The following is an 18,237-nucleotide window of genomic DNA, read 5'->3' on the forward strand; positions in this document are numbered from 1 at the left end:
CACAGGCAAAAACCTGTGTGTGTGTGTGTGTGTGTAATGGCTCCCTGCATGGGTTGTCAGCAGGGAACCTCAGCCCTTACCAATCACCACTTGAACTAACAGAGTGACTCCATTAGCCAGTAGCATTAGTAGGCTGTTATCCTCTAACACACTAGCCACTAGAGTGCGACATGACACACACTCTGCCTTCGTGTTACACCTGCCAGCCTGCATGTGAAATGTTAGGCCCCCATCCTGCAAACACTGAGGCACGTGAATCAGTTTAGTCCCAGTGAACTCAGGTGCGTAAAGCTACTCAAGAGCACAAGTCAGGTAGCACTGGGGCCTTGGATTGGTTGGGGAACCTCTGACAATCTGGAGCTAATGGTTTGAGGTGGGCAGAAAACTGAATTAAACCCAAACCAGCTATTTTGGTGTCTTTATCCCATATGAAGTTTAAGTGAGGGTTTTCTAAAAGGATTTAGAAGCACCGTCCTATGGACTCCCAGCAAGACCCGCACCCCTAAACCCTACAGTTGCCTTTGCAAACCTCCCCAGCTCCCCCTAAATCCTTTCCTTTTAAACAGGACAAATGACAGCAGAATTGGGTGTCAGACAAATGAGTGCCCTGTTTTATTCATCCTGACTGCATGGCTCCCATAACTCAGATCTGGTGGGCTTGTTTTTCCCCCCAACCATGGTGCTGCAATTTGTAGGGCTGGGAGGGGAGAATAATAAATCAAGAGCATTTTTTTGCAAACCATTGCTCAGTGACCTTTGTGAGCTCTGTGTCTCCTCTGCAGGAAATTTACAAATGCAGGGCTGATGACTGGGAAAGGGAGTAAAGTTGACAGGATTTTCCAGGGGGATTTCCGTAGATTTCTTTTTAAAGGGCTAACCGGATTTCTCTTACCTACCAATACTGGTCGGTATCAATGGTGATTATTTGCTCATAGCACTAACAATCTATTTGGTCTGCACCTCCTTATCACATAAATCCTGAAACTGACCAGACAGTCCTGCCCCAGGTCTCTCAGTGTATGGCCGCAGAATCCTTCATTCTGGATGATGTTTGAGGCAGTTTTAAAAGTCTCTGGGCAAGCTTCTCCTCATGTTTACACCAATGTAAATCTATTGCCCTCGGGGGAGTTGCTCCTGCTTTACCCCAGTTTGAGATCAGACTGAGGCCTTCTCTTAGTAATGAAGGGTTTTGATCGCACTGTGCCCGTTTCTCAATGAGACAGTCACAGCTACATTTTCAAAAATCAGTTGCTGATTCTGAGTGCCTGATTTGCGACACCCAGAAAGCCTCTCACCCCAAAAAAAGAGTGGCTGCTTTGGGAAACGTTTGGTCTTAAAAAAAATCTCCTTCTTTCCAATTGCGCCAGCTGGACCCAGGATTCATCCTGTGAATGAGGAGCTGCACTTAAAAATACAAAGTGAGAGAAACAAATAAACAAACCCTCCTAACCACCCCGTGCATTTCTTTAGCAGCCCAGCCCCCCAGCTACAGCCAGGGCTGAAGTTCAAGGCCAGCAGAGCTTTTGTTACACAGAATGAAGCTTCAGCTGCAGAGTGCAGAACTCTGGTCTGGTCCCTCCACGCCCTGAGAAAAGCCAGAGCCACGTGGTCCTAGAGGGAAAGCCGCTTGAATGTATTATTTCCCCAGCTCTGATTGTTAATACAGCCCTGAGCCTGGCTTCCTCCTCTGGTCCTCCTGCCTTTTCCAAGAGCTCTTCGGTTTTTTGCCCTTCCCTCTCTTTCCCTCTCCCTAGGGGCACAAATCCTGCTTGTGTCGGAGGGGGTGGGGGGAACAATAGAAGGGGCTGGAGAGCTCCAAGCCAATCTTCCATGCAACATTGTGCAAAGCAAGGGGGGCTGCTTTCCCCGTCCCCCCTCCCCACCTCGCTCCTGTCTCAGCCATCGCAGAGCAGCTCCCGGGAGATGGATGGCAACATCTGATCATCCGCTTGGAAATGTGGCAAGTCCAGACAGAGCTGTAGAAGGAAGGGGGTGGGGGGGGGACGGACAAAAATGCCCCTTTCTGAACCGCTCCTGCTTCTAGGCTATCCTGGCTGCAGGCAAAAGCCAGGAGGGCTGCTGTGAAGGAAGTGCCGGCTCTGGCAGAGGGCTGGAGCCCAAGGCGTGCGGCGGGTTTGCTCCTGATGCTCTCTGAGGGGTGTTTTTATCGGCAAAGGGAGGATCGCTGAAGCTGGAGGAAGACGGCGCTCATCCAGTGTGGGGAAAATACCAGGCTCCAGCCAGGAAACCATGGGGAAATGCAACGGGCGATGCACGCTGGTTGGATTCTGCTGCCTTCAGCTGGTAAGACAAGGGTTGGTGCCTGCTCCTCCGGCTCTATTGTGCTTTGTGGCTAGCTGTGCACTCGCGTTATTAACCACTCTGTCTGGGACGTGACCTTGCTGGCAGGCCAGGCTAGGGACGGTTACATGCGACCCCCAAAATGTGACCCTCTTCCCCCACCCCACATCAAAGGCGCTCCGGAAACCTCTCGGAAGCAGTTTTCTGTATTGTGTGGTCAGTGCCCTGGAGTCAGTTTGGAGCAGGTGGGATCTTGGTTTGGACCTGAAACCTGGCCCCTTTGCCTACGTTTCACCCAGGCTTTGGGTCCCAGGCTTCCATGTTCAGACCCTCTTATTGTTACATGCCAAGAAAATGACAGTAGCAAAACTTAAACGAATACTTTGTGAACTCTCTTTTGCCTGCGGATGGGATCAATCTGACTGCACAGAGTGGCAGGTAGTTTGGGGAGGCACACATGTTCTGGAGAGAGCCAGAGAGCAAATAAACAGATCTCATTTGAATAGGATTGTTGATATTTGCAATAATTATGTGTCGTGCTTTTCACCGGGCGCAGATCAATCTTAATCAGCCTGGTGACAGTGGTACAGTATCAGGGGCCAGCGGATGCAAGCATGTGGGCTATCAGGCGAGTTTCGGATGAAAGGAGACTGAGGGAGGTAATAATTAATTATCCAGGCAGTTTCCTGGACAGATGGGAAACTCAGATGGAGAAAAACACCTTAGAATTTGGATCACCTCCGTGGCAATCCTGGGATTAACAGAGACTTGCCCAGGGCTAGGAAAATGGGGAAATTCCAGAGATTTTGGCCAATCTGCCTGCAACATTGCTGTTGATCACAGAGGGGATTTTACAAGATGTCTAATATCATGCTTGCATTAGGTCTGGTCAATAAAAAGCATTGTTTACAAAAACAACAAGGAGTCTGGTGGCACCTTAAAGACTAACAGATTTATTTGGGCATAAGCTTTCGTGGGTAAAAACCTCACTTCTTCGGATGCAACAAAGGCAATGTAGCAAATATATATCCATGACAGCAATGCTGTGAGGTTCCGTTAGCATTCTTATTGCATTATTAGTTTTTCATCCCAAGGGGTTGTGCAATAGACACTGAAGTAGTTAATGAATTTTAAAATCCAAGTGGAAGCCAATGTCTTCATGGTGGGTTATGGGAAACATGAAAGTGAATCATGTAACAATGATGTCTAATAGCTGGTGACTGTCTGGGAGGCTTACCTGGGTATTGTGTGCAATGCTCTGTGACACACTGTAAGCCAGAAAAGGATTTCTCATTAGAGTGGAACTTACCAGTGATGCTCCACTAAAGTTCTGTCATTTCCATTAGAAACCACCTTTTCTTTCCCGGGCCATGAAACTTCCTCCCTGGCGGCATTGTGTTCTGCAATGTCTTGATCTTTGATGTGCCTGCATTTGGGAATGTTCATTATAAAAATGGTGCGTGAATGTCTGTGTGCGGTTATGACAAGGGTACAAAAAACCCACCTGGATATTTTCTCTTTGCTGGGGTCAGTCCCCTTTTCACCCATCCAGGGCTCCAAAAGAGCATTGCTGGTGTTTGTTTTAGGGTCAAATCTTACAGGTCATTAAAGGGAGAAAAGGTTATTCATTTTAGAGGGGGAAAGGAATCCATCTGAGCTCCTAGGGTTGGAAAAGATGCTGCTATGTCTGCACAGTAAAACTTTATGCTGGCCAAACTTGGGCCAAGGTTTCCAGTAGATGTACTTAGAGTGTGTCCCAATGCTGCTGCAGTGAAACCAAGTATCTCCCAATGGTTTGAGGTGCAAACCCATCCATCCCTTAGGAGCCCTACCATAAAGATTTACCCCACTGACCAAACAGGCTCTCAACCAACCTCTATTGTTTATTGGGTAATTTAAGAGACCCATCGTATATATTTTAACCAGGACCAGGATGGTTTGGAAAGGTGTTGTCACGTACCTTGATGATACATGGTTTTAAAACTGATCCCAGGGGAAGGCCCCGGACAGGGAGTGATCTTTCTGAGATGCAGAGTTCAGGAACAGTGGGGTGAGCTAAGGACAGCGGGTGACAGTTATTGACTGTACGGTCTCTGTTGAGACCTTAATGTGGTTGATTTAAGATCTCCGAGAAGGAGTTGGGAAGGGCTGAATTCCACCAATGGCCATCACCAAGGTCCATTGCTGGAGGCCTCTGGCCCGTAGAGACATCCTCTGGCCCAGCTCCTGTTGTGAGCCCAGCCTTCACCTAAGATAGAAGTGTGTGGATACACTCAGCTCGCCCTTACGCAGTGCTCTGGAGGAAGGTGAAATACCCCTATGTCCTGTGGGGGAAATGTCTTCTCAGCGCCAGTGAGGAGCTATTTGCGGCGGGAAGGTCCCTGTAAGGTATGCGCCCCAGATCCTCAGCACACAGATCAAGAATGAAGCTGTAGTTTCCATAGGAAACAGGCTAATTAATGTCATGGGAGGTGCTGGGAGCTTTGCTGCCCGGTAGCTGGACTGGTGACGTGGTTGGTAAAGCGCAGCTGGGTTTGGTTTTTGCAAAAGGCAGTCCGTTGGGGTTTGGCTCTGGCGGTTCAGGCTGGGGCTCGATCGGACCCGAGAGTGCAGGGGGGAGGGGCGAGCGCGCGCATGGTGCTGGCGGGAGCCCGACCTCGTTGCTAATTATCTGACCGTGTTTGTTCGTTATCAAAGGGTCCTGAGAGAAGGGGGAATTGGAGATGAAAGCAAAAAGCTCCTGTGGCAAAGGGTGATGGGAATGTGGAGGCGACAGACAGCCTGAGCAAGAGGGGGAGAGGGAGGAAACCAAGCAGGACTGTGGAGTTGGAGGGAGGATAACGAGATCTCCTCTCCTCGCTCCCCATTACCGAGACGCTCCTCAGTGTGCCCAGTTCACAAGGGAGCATGGGAAACTAAACCGCCTCATTGTGTTACGATCATACTGCTGCTCTGATTGGCCCAGAGTAAAAGATGGACTGTTTGTACAGCGCCTAGCACCATGGGGTCCTAGTCCAGGACTCGGGCTCCTAGGTGCTACTGTACTACATCTAATAAATACTAATCATGGATTGGACAGCTGTCCCCCTCACCGCCGAAGGGGGCGGAGCAAAACCAACGGCAAGTGTCAGATTGCAGGGGTGACAGAAATGATCTATGTGCTGAGGATTTGGGTGTGAGCCCCTCGGGAAGGGAGCGTCCATGCACAGGGTGCCCCAGCACCAAATATGAGCTCACAAAGACAGAGCGAGCTGGCAAAGGGGAAGAGGCAGCAGCCGGAGAGGAGGGAGGATGGCTGGCTGGCTGGCTGGCCTTGTGGATAAGGCTCTGAACAGAGAGCTGAGTTCAATTCTTGACTCTGCCACAGACTTCCTGAGTCAGCAAGGTCAAATCGCTTACCCATTCTGGCCTTGTCCTGGCTAAGATTTAAAGGTGTGGCTGCCTCGGGTGCATTACCTCTGCCCATTTAGCTTGGGTTAAGGGCAGTGTGTTTGGTGTAGACTTTGAAAGCATGTGTTAGCTAGCACATGCTAACATCAGACTGCAAATCCTATGCTACACCCTGGCTCTGGGCCTCCGTTCTCCATGTATAAAATGGGGCTAACAATTCCACCCTACCTCTCAACCTGCCCGGGGTGGTGACAAAGGCAGGAAGCTCACATCCTGCCTTCCTGCCTCGTAGATAGCTCTGTCTATAACTCCAGCTCCTTGACTCTTTATTTTTGATGTCACTAATTTCCAGGGGGTGCTAGATTTGTGCAGAGCTGGGCAGGGAACAAGTGACTTCCCGCGAAACATTTGAGAGGTCAGCTCCCGGGGGCTGTGGCGGGACTCAGCTCACTAATGTTTAGGAGATGCTCAGAGGTGGAGGTTCTGTGAGCACCTGGATAGACACAGTGGTGATCGATGCTTGCAGGTGAAAGGAGGGGAACTGGGATTGAAAATACACGCAAGAGTGACCGGAGGACGATGAGTGGCTTGTTCATTTCATTTTTTAAGTAATGAAATATGTGGCTCATCTGAATTCCCTCTTAGCTGCCCCAGCCTGGGTTTTATTGCGTATGATATTAATCCTCCCCTAAAGTGTTTTAACCCCTGCCTTGTTTCATTGGGTCGGGTTTGGTGCTGGTGGCCAGTGATATACAGGAGGTCAGAGAGATGTTCTGGTGGTGCCCGCTGGTCTTAAACTCTATGATTCATTGTTGCTATGATTTAAATCTTACTCTGTAACTGATTTTGGTATCGCTATGGTAACGTACGTGTTGTTGTTATTGTAATTAGATGAGAGTTTTTACCTGACAGTGTTTTGCTCACTTTCCGCTTACCAAATGACAGGGGAGAATTGGACTTTCCATTTGATTAAACCATCTAACTAATCACCAGAGGTCTAAAGCGCAGCGTTTTGTCAGTGGAGGCATTGGGGGTGGGTGAGGCAGGTGAGACCCAATGCATGCGTCTGTCTGGTTGTATGAGGAGATACTGTGTGCTGGGGGTGAGGCCATGCCCTGGAAGCATTCACCCAGGCAGTGAAAGTGGTTGCCTGGCTTTGTCCCTGGATGCCTGTGATGGCAGAGGTCACCAGGTGGCGCTGTCATACCTAGTCTTACAAGTTTTTTCCCTTCAGCATGGGGGCAGGGGACAGTCTTGTAAGAAATGCTGTATTGTTATTAGTTTTGTGACATGTAGGTTTTTAATGTGGAGCTGTTGCAAGCAGCAACAGGGCTTGTTCTCTGCCTTCCTTCTACTAAGAGCCAGTTCTTGGGGTACAGCTGCTCCCTGGGAACTAGGCATGGACATTTGAGCTGAGAGCCTGACAGAAAGAATTGCCTGTGAGGCAGCACAAGTCCGTCTACCTGGGCTGGGAATCACAACTCCCAACTGCAGTGTAGCCAGCTCTCCGCCAACAGGAAGTCCTGACATCTGCTACACAGCACCTTCCATCCAGGCATCTCAAAGCACTTTACAAAATTCATTAGGCCTATTTTGCAGATGGGGAAACTGAGGCCCAGAGAGGTGAAGTGACTTGCACAGTTGAAGTCACTGGGAGTTGTGGATGCTTAGTACCTCTGAAAAGCAGGCTGCAGGGTCTCAAGTTGGATGCAGAAAAAACAGGCACCCCAAATGAGAAGTCACTTTTGAAAACTGTTATGAAGCTATTTACCGAATCTGAACAGTTACCCAGGGCAGAGAGGCACTGTGATTCAGGGGAGGTGGCACAACAGCTGGAGTTAGGACTTGGGTGTGTGCCTAGCTCTGCCGCTCACTTGCTATGTAACCTTGAGTAAAGGTCCATTCCCTTTCTCCCTGTCACTGAGAAGCAATTAGTGACACCCCCCCCCCCGACCTCTGTAAATCACTATGCGATCTAGAGGTGAAAAGTACCAGGTTTTATCATGTAGGGGGAAATTTTAAATAAAAGGCAGAAGGGCAAAAAAGCAGACAGTTAAGAGTAAAATACATAATAGTTGTTTGGGCTGGAGAGGAGATGTGCCCGGAGGGGACTGGCTCGAGAGAGTTCAGATCATGATGAGTGTAATGAAATCAAAAGTTGTTTTGATGCTGGCCCAAAATTATTCAACAACAAGGGGTCTATGAAATGAGTGATAGGTGGGAGTACTTCTCGGTGCAGCTGCAATGCTGAATTCACTCAAGGGGGGCAGGTTTTGCTGGGTCTTTGTTGCTCATCAGACTTAGAATTTAAACTGACTTTAAAAAGAAGAAGTTGCTAGCCCTTGGGAATGTAAAGAAAGCCTGCCCAGCCTGCCCTGATGCTGTGTTCTCTGCATGCAGCGGCTCACACAGACAATGGCTCTGCTGGGCGTTGATGCTCCTTAGCCATGGCAATGGAGTATGTTGACTAAAGCCTACTGGTGATGACTGAATGTCAACACCGTGGATCGGCCTTCAGGCCGGCTGGAATTGTGGGCGGAGCTGGGGACTGTGGGTGGGAGTTCGGGATTGTGGGTGGAGTTTAGGAAGAGTTCCATCGCTTTCCCTCTCATATCCGAATGGAATATTGTTGAGTCCAGTACCGTGGCTGGGAAATGTTACCATATGATGAACTTTTACAATCATTGGCAGATCTGCCAGCTCAGGCAAAGGAATTGAATTTCACGCTTCCGGGTCTGTCCTGGTCACAGTGGTCCCAAGTGCTTTTCCACTTGCCCATGTGCTGCTCTTTGTGCTTGGCCAAGTATGTGAGATGAGGGCTTTCATCATCTCCTGAGGTATCACCAGGAGGCGGGATGCTGTCCTTGTGCCCCCCAAACTCCCAGTGAAGTCACTGAAGCTCTGAGGACATCAGGAATAGGACTTTCCTTTCTCTAAATTCTAGGATCAGGGCTCCTGCATAGATCAGTGGTCTGACCAGTCTGGCTAGTAGATCTAATAGCTCAGGGAAATTCTATCAGTTGTTCCTGGAAAAAGTCTAAAATCGGGCAGTATTTTGAAAGCTGTTGCCCCATTCTGGCTGGGCCACAATCAGCTGGTACTTTGTTGAACCCGCCCACAAGTGAGGGCCCCCCAAGGGTTGTCCTTAGGGCCTGATTCTGATCACGCTAGTGCAAATCAGTGATAACTCCACCGGAGTCAACGGAGATCCACGGGTGTAAAACGAGTGTGAGAGCAGATGGGGCCCATGATTTGGACCAGTGGAATAGAGCTAATCAGACCTTCGTTGCTAATGAGGAAGCGTGGCCAGGGGCACACCGCTCCCAGCCTGCCGTGCCAGGTGATGCAGCCTGAGAATACTCCAGGTACCAGCAAGCCATGCTGTCTCAGTCTGAGTGATACTCACTGCAGCTACTGCTCCCATCCCCCCCTCCCACCAGAGGAGAAAAAAACTACGCAAGCAGCCCTCTAATGACCTCCCAATGCCAGTCTATTAATCTAGCAGGTGCTCAAATAGTCCAATCCGTCAAATAAGTTATTATTAATTGTATTACCGTAGCAACCAGTGGTTGCAACCGCGATCCGGGCCCCTTTGTGCAGGGTGCTGTACACACACACACAGTGAGAGACATTCCCTGCCCCAAAGACATGACACTTTAAATAGGGAGTGAAGACAGAGGTGCCCACGGTCAGACGGCAGGAACTGGAAATAGACCCCGTCTATTGACTCCTTGGCCAGCGCCCAATGCACTCTAGGATCTGCTGCCTCTAGCAGGGGAGATTCTGGCTGCCGTGAGATGTGCCATTCCTGGTGCGGCACAGGCACCGCTGGAGCGCAGGCTGGAGGGTGTGGGGATTTCCGGGGGCCACGAAGCACAGTGTTCTTCCTGGGCAGCTCAGCCCGGCTGCGCTCGACACCGGCCACGCCCAGGGGTAAATAGCCCCACGAGATGCAAGGCTTGTCCCTGATAAGGGCCTGCAGCGCAGCTGCTGCGAATGCCGTGGGTGCAGCTGGCTGAGCGGAGGCAGGCGGGATGTGCTCTTTCCTTGCCAGTTTGTGGCAGCCCCTTGGTGTTGTTTGGATCCAGCGTTTCCTTTGTCTTCGTTTCTTTTTCAGCTGGGCAGAAAGAAATCTCCCCAGCCAGGCCACTCCCCCTCCTGGCCAGCCCCTTGAGCCCGTCTCGATGCCAGTGTGTCACATGTCAATCACCGGCTGGGACGGGGCTCCGTGAGCTCTTGCGGCTCATGAACTAGCTCCATTGGGAAGGCCTCTTTGGCCCCATTCCAGCATCTGATCTGCATGCTGAGCAGTCTGTGGGCCCGGCCTTCCCTCCTTGAGTCCTTATGCTCCTGCCCTTGGGTGGCTGGGGGCAGGAGAGAGGATTAGATGGGCCGCGCCTCCTGGCAGAGGCTGGCGTGGGAGGGCTGCTGCTTTTGTGTGCACAGCTCCCCAGACAGCGGGCAGCAGAGGCAGCGTGTCTGGCACACGATGCACTGCAGAGCTGTCACTGGGCTGTTAGGAGGATCATGCGGGGACTCCGGGGGTGGATCACGGAACAGAGGAGCTCTACGTCACTGGGTGGGAGAAGCCTGATCACGTCTTCCTCCCTCGCGTATAATAACCCAGCCGTTCCCCTCTCTCCTGACTAGGATGACCAGACAGCAAATGTGTAAATCGGGACAGGGGGTGGGGGGTAATAGGAGCCTATATAAGAAAAAGACCCAAAAATCGGGACTGTCCCTATAAAATCGGGACATCTGGTCACCCTGACCCTGCCCGGTCTGTAAGTGCCTCCTGCTTCCATTGCTGTCACCTCTCCTAAGGACTCATGCGACCAGTGGGTGTATAATCGGGGAATCACACACAGGGCTAGGGAGGTTGTTTTACCTCTGTATTTGGCTCTGGCGTGACCACTGCTTAAATCCTGTGTCCAGTTCTGGGGCCCACGACTCCAGAAGGGTGGTGATAAGTGGGAGAGGGGTCAGAGAAGAGCCACGGAAGGATGAAAGGATTAGAAAACCTGCCTCCAGGAGCTCCAGCTATTTAGCTTAACACAGAGAAGGTTCGGGATGACTTGACCACAGTCTGTAAGTACCTTCATGGGGAACAAATATCTGGTGATGGGCTCTTCAGTCGGGCAGAGGACGGCATAGCCTGAGCCAATGCAAGTAGAAGCTAGACAAATTCAGGCTAGAGCTAAAGGTTACATTTTTCTAGTGAGGGTAATTAACCATTGGAACAACTTGTCAAGGGTCGTGGTGGATTCTCCATCACCGACAATTTTAAAATCACAACTGGATGTTTCTCTAAAGCGCTGCTCCTGTTCGAACAGCAGTTAACTCTGGGAAGCCCTCTGGCCTGGGCTATACGGAGGGCAGACTGGATGGTCGCATAGTCCCTTCTGGCCTGACATCTGTGAATCTTCTCTGCCCTCCCTGATACCCACATCTCTCCCCTGCCCTGCTGTCCAAAATGATCTCCCTGGCCCAGCACTCAGACCCTGCCACTGCCCTCTGGGCCTCCCACTTTGTCAACTTCAGACTCTCCTTTGAGGCCTTGCCCAGCTCTGCCCTGGCCTCCACCTCAGCCTGTGTCTCCTGTTGGGATCCCCAGCCCTCTCCACTCTGCCAGCAATGCCAGCCAGCATCCGCTCCACACATCTCAGTCTGTCTTCCCTTGCGGGCTCCCTCTCCCTCTCTGCGGGCCTGATCCTGCTTCCACTCCCCCTGGCTTGCTATCACATCCCCCTGACTGCACCCAGTTCACTCCTGATTCAGGCGCCGCTGGTCCGAGCTCTGGGCTGGACAATGCTCCCGCCCCACACCTAGCTGGTCGGAGGAATGTCAGCTGCCCCCCGCCCTGGGCAGCTGGGCAAATGGTGAGGGCCTGCAGTGTCGTTATGGCTGACGCATCAGGAGGGGGGAGACCACCTGCTTCTCACGTTCCCGGGAAGCTTTTGTCCGTGCGCGGTTTCTGTGGCAGCCAGTGCACGACTGTGGGGCATGAACGGTTGCAAAGAGGCCCTGGCCCAGCACTGCCCTGTGGCTTCAGGCTCTGCCCCGGTTGCCTTTCCCCGTACTTTGGAGGGGGGCAGGGAAGAAGCCCGGGCTGAACTCTATATGTGGGTTTTCAATTACACAATTAAATGCACAATTAGGTATAATTACCAGTGCTCAGAAGCCGCGACTGTTCATAATAGGCATGTAATCTACTGCAGTCACTGTTTATACTGCTCAGCTCCGCTCCCTAATGATTATGGAATGCTTTCACATTTGCATTGTTGCCATGGAAATTGTGTTGGGAGCTGACAAACGGCGTTATGGATGGATGGCCCCGAGATTTCTCCACGCCACATTCTCAGCCGGGCTGGGGGATAGGGTGACCAGATAGCAAGGGTAAAAAAATGGGATGGGGGTGGGGGGTAATAGGAGCCTATATAAGAAAAAGCCCCCAAAATCGGGACTGTCCCTATAAAATCGGGACATCTGGTCACCCTACTGGGGGATGAGGCAGGTTCGGGGCTATTCAGAGACCAGACGTTGCAAAGGGCCGAGAGGTCTCTGTGCCGTGTTCACTGGGGTGGCAGGACGCAGAGCTCACACACTTAGACAGCTCAGAAGGCAGGTTCCCCAGGAAATTCTGGGCAGGAGGAAGCAGGGGTTATGTGGAAAGACCCTTAACTTCAGCAGGTGCTACCAGTGTCATTGGTATTAGCCCAATTGGGGTTACAGAGCCCAAGAGAACATACAAAAGACACATGGCCGGCCATATAGACAGGACTACAATGTGTGTGGACAGATAGACAGATAGATAGGGGTGTATGGGGATAGATAGATAGATAGATAGATAGATGGGGTGTATGGAGATAGATAGATAGATAGATAGATAGGGTGTATGGGGATAGGAGTATATGGGGATAGATAATAGATAGATAGGGATGTACGGGGATAGATAGATATAAACACATTTATGTATGCATTATTTATATACAGATGACTTGATGGTCTGCTATAAAGGCTTTATTGGCATGTGTTTGGGCAGGACTCATTACTCTTGAATGATGAAGGTATGAATGAATATCTAGACCCCACCCCTGCCTGTATGCTGCATGCTCCAGAAAAACTCTGTTTTGGACAGGTTTATTGACACCGTTTTTGCCTCCTCCCCCTGTGAAGCCAGGCCGCATTTAGACCAATGTATTATTAAGGAACCTTTCAAAATGGCCCAAAATAGCATTTCTCTACCTACTGCTGCCGTGGCTTGTGGGTCTCGGAGCGCTCTGTGCCGCTGGGGAGCCAGGAATCCCCCCTCTCCACTGCGATTGGTAGAAGGCTCCTGTATGTAGCTCTGGGGGCTGGGGGATGTCAGGGTTTAAATCTGCTGCGGGTGCAGGATGAAGTAGGAGGCTGGTGACTTTGGGGGGAAATTCCACTCTTTGAGGGAATCGGGAAGCAGCTGTTGTTATTTGTATTACAGTCAGACCTACAGGCTTTAGCTAAGATCAGGTCCCCACTGTGCTAAGTGCTGCTCAGACCCGTAGTCAGTGACAGTCCCGGACCCAAAGACCTTCCAGCCTCACTAGACAAACAGTTCTCGCACCACTCCCTGGCGACAGGGATCGATTTCTAAGCAAGTGACTTTGCAAGAAAAATGTGTTCACTTTGCCTTAGGGAGCCAGTGCTGTGTGCTGGACAGAGCAAGAATGAGAATGTCAGGACTCCTGGGTTCTATTCCCAGAGCTGCCACTGACTTGCTGTGTGGGGCAGTGGTGATGGGGTGCTCACTCCACACTAGCCCTGGAGGGGTTCATATAGGCAAGAGAGGCCAGGTAGCCATAGGCTGCACCTGGAGGCTAGGATGCCATGAGGCTTAACTGGGGAAGAAGCTCATCTGGGCAGAAACAGGCGGGGCTGCTATGAAGCCAGGGACCCGGTAACAGGGGGTGTGTGTGGCTGCGATGTGGAAGTAGCAGGCTGGAACAGGCAGTGTAGGAAGCAGTCCAGGGAAGGAGCAGCAAGGGCAGAGAGAGTAAAGCCCTGAGCTGCTGGGGCAAGGGTCCCTGGATTGGTGTAGAGGACAGGCCCAGGTTCCCCTCCAAGCCACAAGTGGCCTGCTAGAGGAGCCTATCTGGGGACTGCCGGAGACAACTGCGAAGGAGACTTTGGTATACCCTGGAAATGGGGGAACACCAGTGTGACTTGGCTGGAGGGCTAGGCCATGGAGGGGAAAATGCTGCGGCTCCAGGAGCGTGAGAAAGGCTGCGGAGTGAGTGAGCGGGATGATGGGCTGAGTAACCGCAGGAAGGGGCGTCAGACTGTGCGGCGAGCTAATCCCCCGATGGGCCACTAGGAGGCAGCAGAGCAGTACGAGCGCGCCCTGGTACAGGTGGCCTGGGAGAAGGCAGAAAAGCACCAGTTTGAAAATGTACATGGGCGCTGGAGGCGGGAGTTGACAGCTCAGTAGCGAATGAGAGCAGGTAGGTGGGGCAGGGATATACCTGGAAGGGCCTTGAAAGGGAAAACAAGCTGCTCGTTTTTGATGTGAGAGAGAAGGGGATGCCCAGAGACAGGGCTGGATTAACCTTTGTGGGCCCTGGCCCTGCCCCCTGCTCTGCCCCGGGGCCCTGCTCCGCCCTAATGTGCCTCGAGGCTCCGCCCCTGAGGCCAAGCTCCGCCCCCGAGGCCCTGCTCCGGCCTGAGGCCCTGCACCCCCCGAGGCCCCACTCCCTCTTGCTCTGCCCCGCAGGCCCCGCTCCCCCCCAGCTCTGCCCACGCTATGCCCTGAGGCCTCCCGCCCACTCAGCCTCTTACCCCTGAGGCCCTGCCTGCTGCTCGCAAGGGGGAAGGGGCGGAGAGGAGCGAGCAGGGAGCAGGGCCTCGGCGGGAAGAGGCTGAGCGGGAGCAGGGTCTCAGGGCGGAGCGCAGGCAGAGCGGGGGTGCTGAGGCCCCTTCTGAGTGTGGGCCTGGCGCCACCGGTGCCATTGTAAACCTGGTACTGCCCGGAGAAGAATGCAAACCGACGGGTGACGTGGTCAAAGCGACAGGCCAGGACACTGGGCTCCGATTGTTGCTGCAATCGAGCTGCCCGATGATGGGAGCCGGGATGGGACTTGTAACGGTGTGGCTGTAGGAAAGGCCGTATCTTAGAGACGTTATGCAGAAGGAATCGGCAGGTTTGAAATGCAGCCAGCCCCTGAGGACCTAGAGAGGGGCCCGAGTCGAAGGTACTGCCCAGGTTGCGGGGCTGAGTGCCAGGCAGCATGACGTTGTTGTCCACAATGCCTGAGAAAGGAGCTAGCAGGGGAGGCTTGGTGGGGGGGTGCGGGGGAGATTAGGCGCTCTGGTTTAGCCACGTTGAGCTTGAGCTGATGGCTGGACCCCCCCCAAGGAGATCTGACAAAGACGGGCTGAGATTTTAGTTTGGACAGCAGGAGACAGGTCTGGTGGCGAGAGGTAGAGCTGTGAGCGGGGAGTTGAGCTTGTGTTTGTGGATGAGATTACGCAGAGATAAGGTGGAGAGAGAAGAGAAGGGGCCAAGGCCAGAGCCCTGTGAAACCCAACCCAAGAAAGCTTGCAGGGGGGTGAGGTGGTTTCGCCCAGGGAGAATGAAGGAGCAGTTCGAGAGGGAGGGGGAGAACCACCAGAGGATGGAGTCATGAAAGCCAAGGGAGGACATGGCCGACTGTGTCAAAGGCAACTGGCAGGTCAAGGAGGTGAGGATTGGGACCACTGGCTCTGGGCTTTAGCTGGAAAGAGGTAACTGGCGACTGGCAGAGGGTTTCAGTGTAGGCCAGGGGTGACAGCTGGACTGGAGAGGGTCTAGGAGGGAACTGGGCGGGAGGAGCTCCAGCCAGCGATTGTAGACAGCGCGGTCAATGAGTTCAGAGAGGAGAGGGAAATGGGGCGGTAGTTGGAGAGGCCAAGGTGGAGAGGGGGAAGAGCCAGGTTAAAGGGCAAGGTTAAAAAGAGGAGTAGAGGAGGGGGAAGGCGGGAGAGGGCAAGGTTAAAAAGAAAAGTAGAGGAGGGGGAAGGCGGGAGATCAGGAAATGGGATGGGGTCACTGGAGCAAGTGGAGAGGTTAGCGGATGAAATCAGACAAGAAACTTCTGTGTCTGTGAGAGGGGAGAAGGTAGTGAGAATTGTAGGGGGGAAGGAAATGGGGAATTATCATCCAACGGGGGTGTTTCTAGAGGGGTTCTCAGGGATCTGATCCCAGCCAACTGCTAGTCAAAATCTTTATGAGTGAGCTGGAAGAAATTATAAAACCGATGCTGGTAAAATTTGCAATGACTCAGAAACTGGTGGAGTGGTAACTGATGGGGACAGGTCAGTTATACAGGCTGATCTGGATCACTTGGTAGGATGGGTGTTTAGAAGTTAACACAGCCAAATGCAAGCCCACACCTCTGGAACCCGTGCATGATGGGGGACTGTATGCTGAAGAACAGTGACTCTGAACAGTGGATAACCAAGTGAACATGAGCTCCCAATGTGATGCTGTAGCTAAGTGGGTGAATGTGATCCTGGGATATAAAAGCCGGGGAATAACACGTCGGAGCAGGGAGATGATATGACCTCTGTATATGGCACGGGGAGACCATCAATGGATAGACACTGTGTTCAGTTCCAAAGTCCTCACTTCAGAAAGGATGTTGCAAATTGCCAAAAGAATGATTTGAGGATGGACAAACCTGCCTTATAATGAAAGACTAGAGACGCTCAAATAAGTTTATCCAACAGAAGGCTAAAAGGTGACTTGATCACAGTCTACAAAATCTTATGTGGGAAAAAAATTCTGATAGTCAATGGCAGAAAAAGACAGAACAAGATCCAATGTATGGAAGCTGAAGTGAGACAAATTCAGATGAGAAATAAGGTGCCTGCTTGTAACAACCAGGGTAATTAACCACCGGCACAGATTATTTAGGGATGGGAATATGGGATGGATTCTCCATAACTTTAATTCTTTAAATCAAGACAGCATCTTTTTCTTAAAGACATGCTTCCACTCAGACAGAAGTTATGGGGCTTGATGCAGAAATTCCTGGGTTAAATTCTCTGGCCTGTGCTCTGCGGGTGGTCAAGACAAGATGATCATAAATGTTCCCTTCTGACTTTAAAATCTATGAATCTACATTCCACCTGGTAGTTTTTTCAGCTCTGATTTCTTGGTCCTTAAGTGGCAGGACTTAGGGGCCTGGCTAGTTGTCACACGCCGTTACACTGCTGTGAAAGTTAAGGGTAAGGGTTTAGAAATTAAAAATGTATTTTATTAGTTATTGGCATGGAAGAACAGCAATCGTGTTTGTTTGTTTTGCCGTGGAGTAAAGCGGAAGCTAAAAGGTTTGTGGATCAATAAACATCTTGGCCTGTATCCTCTGCGTTTTATTTATTCACCAACTCTGAACTCTGCCTCCTGACAAACTCCCAGGAAGGAGATAATTACTGCTTAATAAAACTAGATAAGAAGCAACCCCCAAGGCGAGGCCTGATTGGGGCAATTTGAGCAGAGAAAGCTCATTGTCAATGAGCTCTGCAATGCTAGAGAAGGAATTTTTTCCCTTTGCGCAGCTAGTGCATGCAGAAACACTGTTCAGTGGGTAGAAGATGGGGGGAGGATCAGAACTCCTGGGTTCTGTGCCTGACTCTGGGAGGAAGTGAGGTCTAGTGGTTAGAATAAGGCACTGGGAATTGTGTGTCTGGGGATCGATGCCTAGCTCTCAGGGCAGAGTGTGGTTTACAAGTTAGAGCAGGAGGGAAGGAGCCAGGATGCCTGGGCTCTGACCCTGGGAGGGAGCATGGACTGGAGGTTGGAGTAGGGGACTGGGAATTTGCACTCTTGAGTTTTACTCTCAGCTCTCGCATTGACTTGCTTTGCAAGTCTTGGGCATGTTGATGCCCATCTGCCCTGTGTGCTGGCAACCCCGAGTGCATGGTGCCCGCCTGCCCTGTGTGCTGGCAAACACCGATCGCATGGTGCCCGCCTGCCCTGTGTGCTGGCAAACACCGAGTGCAGGGTGCCCGCCTGCCCTGTGTGCTGGCAAACACCGATCGCATGGTGCCCGCCTGCCCTGGTTTGGGAGCGGTGTGCTGGTTGTGGGGGTTTCAGTGAAAGGTGCTGTTCCTTCCGACTCCGTACTGAGCCCAGTGCCCCGTCACTTGCCGAGAGGGGCATGGGCTGTTAATGCGCTTTGAAAAGTGGCTCCGGCGCCAACCAGAGCAAGGATGGTTATTATGCATTGATCGCTGCAGCGCCTCTCGCAAGCTGGCAGGTGATTTCCAGGAGTGTCGCGTGCAGTGATTGCTTCGCCCAGCAGGGAAACGCAGCTGCCTCTGGGGGATGGGGAGCAGGGCAGGAACCTGTCATTACCTCATCAGTGACTTGGCACAGTGAGTTTAGGACAGGAAGTGAAGGCAAAATATTCTCTCCCATTTACCACAGGCCACTGAATAAGTGCTGAGGACCTTGCTTTGACAGGTCCTCTGAAAGCACAATGCATCGTACCCTGGCTCAGGATGGGTTCAAGATGAAGAGCACGTCCTACT

General features: G+C 51.8%; 1 protein-coding gene across 1 annotated transcript in view; it reads left to right on the top strand.

The window, feature by feature from the left end:
• The first annotated feature begins 2,250 nt into the window (after positions 1 to 2,250).
• Positions 2,251 to 18,237, top strand: part of NKAIN1 (sodium/potassium transporting ATPase interacting 1) — a 200,599-nt gene continuing 184,612 nt past the window's right edge. Inside the window, exon 1 of the mRNA XM_026657175.2 lies at positions 2,251 to 2,304. Coding sequence (XP_026512960.1) covers positions 2,251 to 2,304 — 54 coding nt within the window. The remainder of the gene's footprint in view (positions 2,305 to 18,237) is intronic.

The sequence above is a fragment of the Terrapene carolina genome, unplaced genomic scaffold, assembly GCF_002925995.2.
Source record: "Terrapene carolina triunguis isolate 2854851 unplaced genomic scaffold, T_m_triunguis-2.0 Scaffold236, whole genome shotgun sequence".
NCBI lineage: Eukaryota > Metazoa > Chordata > Testudines > Emydidae > Terrapene > Terrapene triunguis.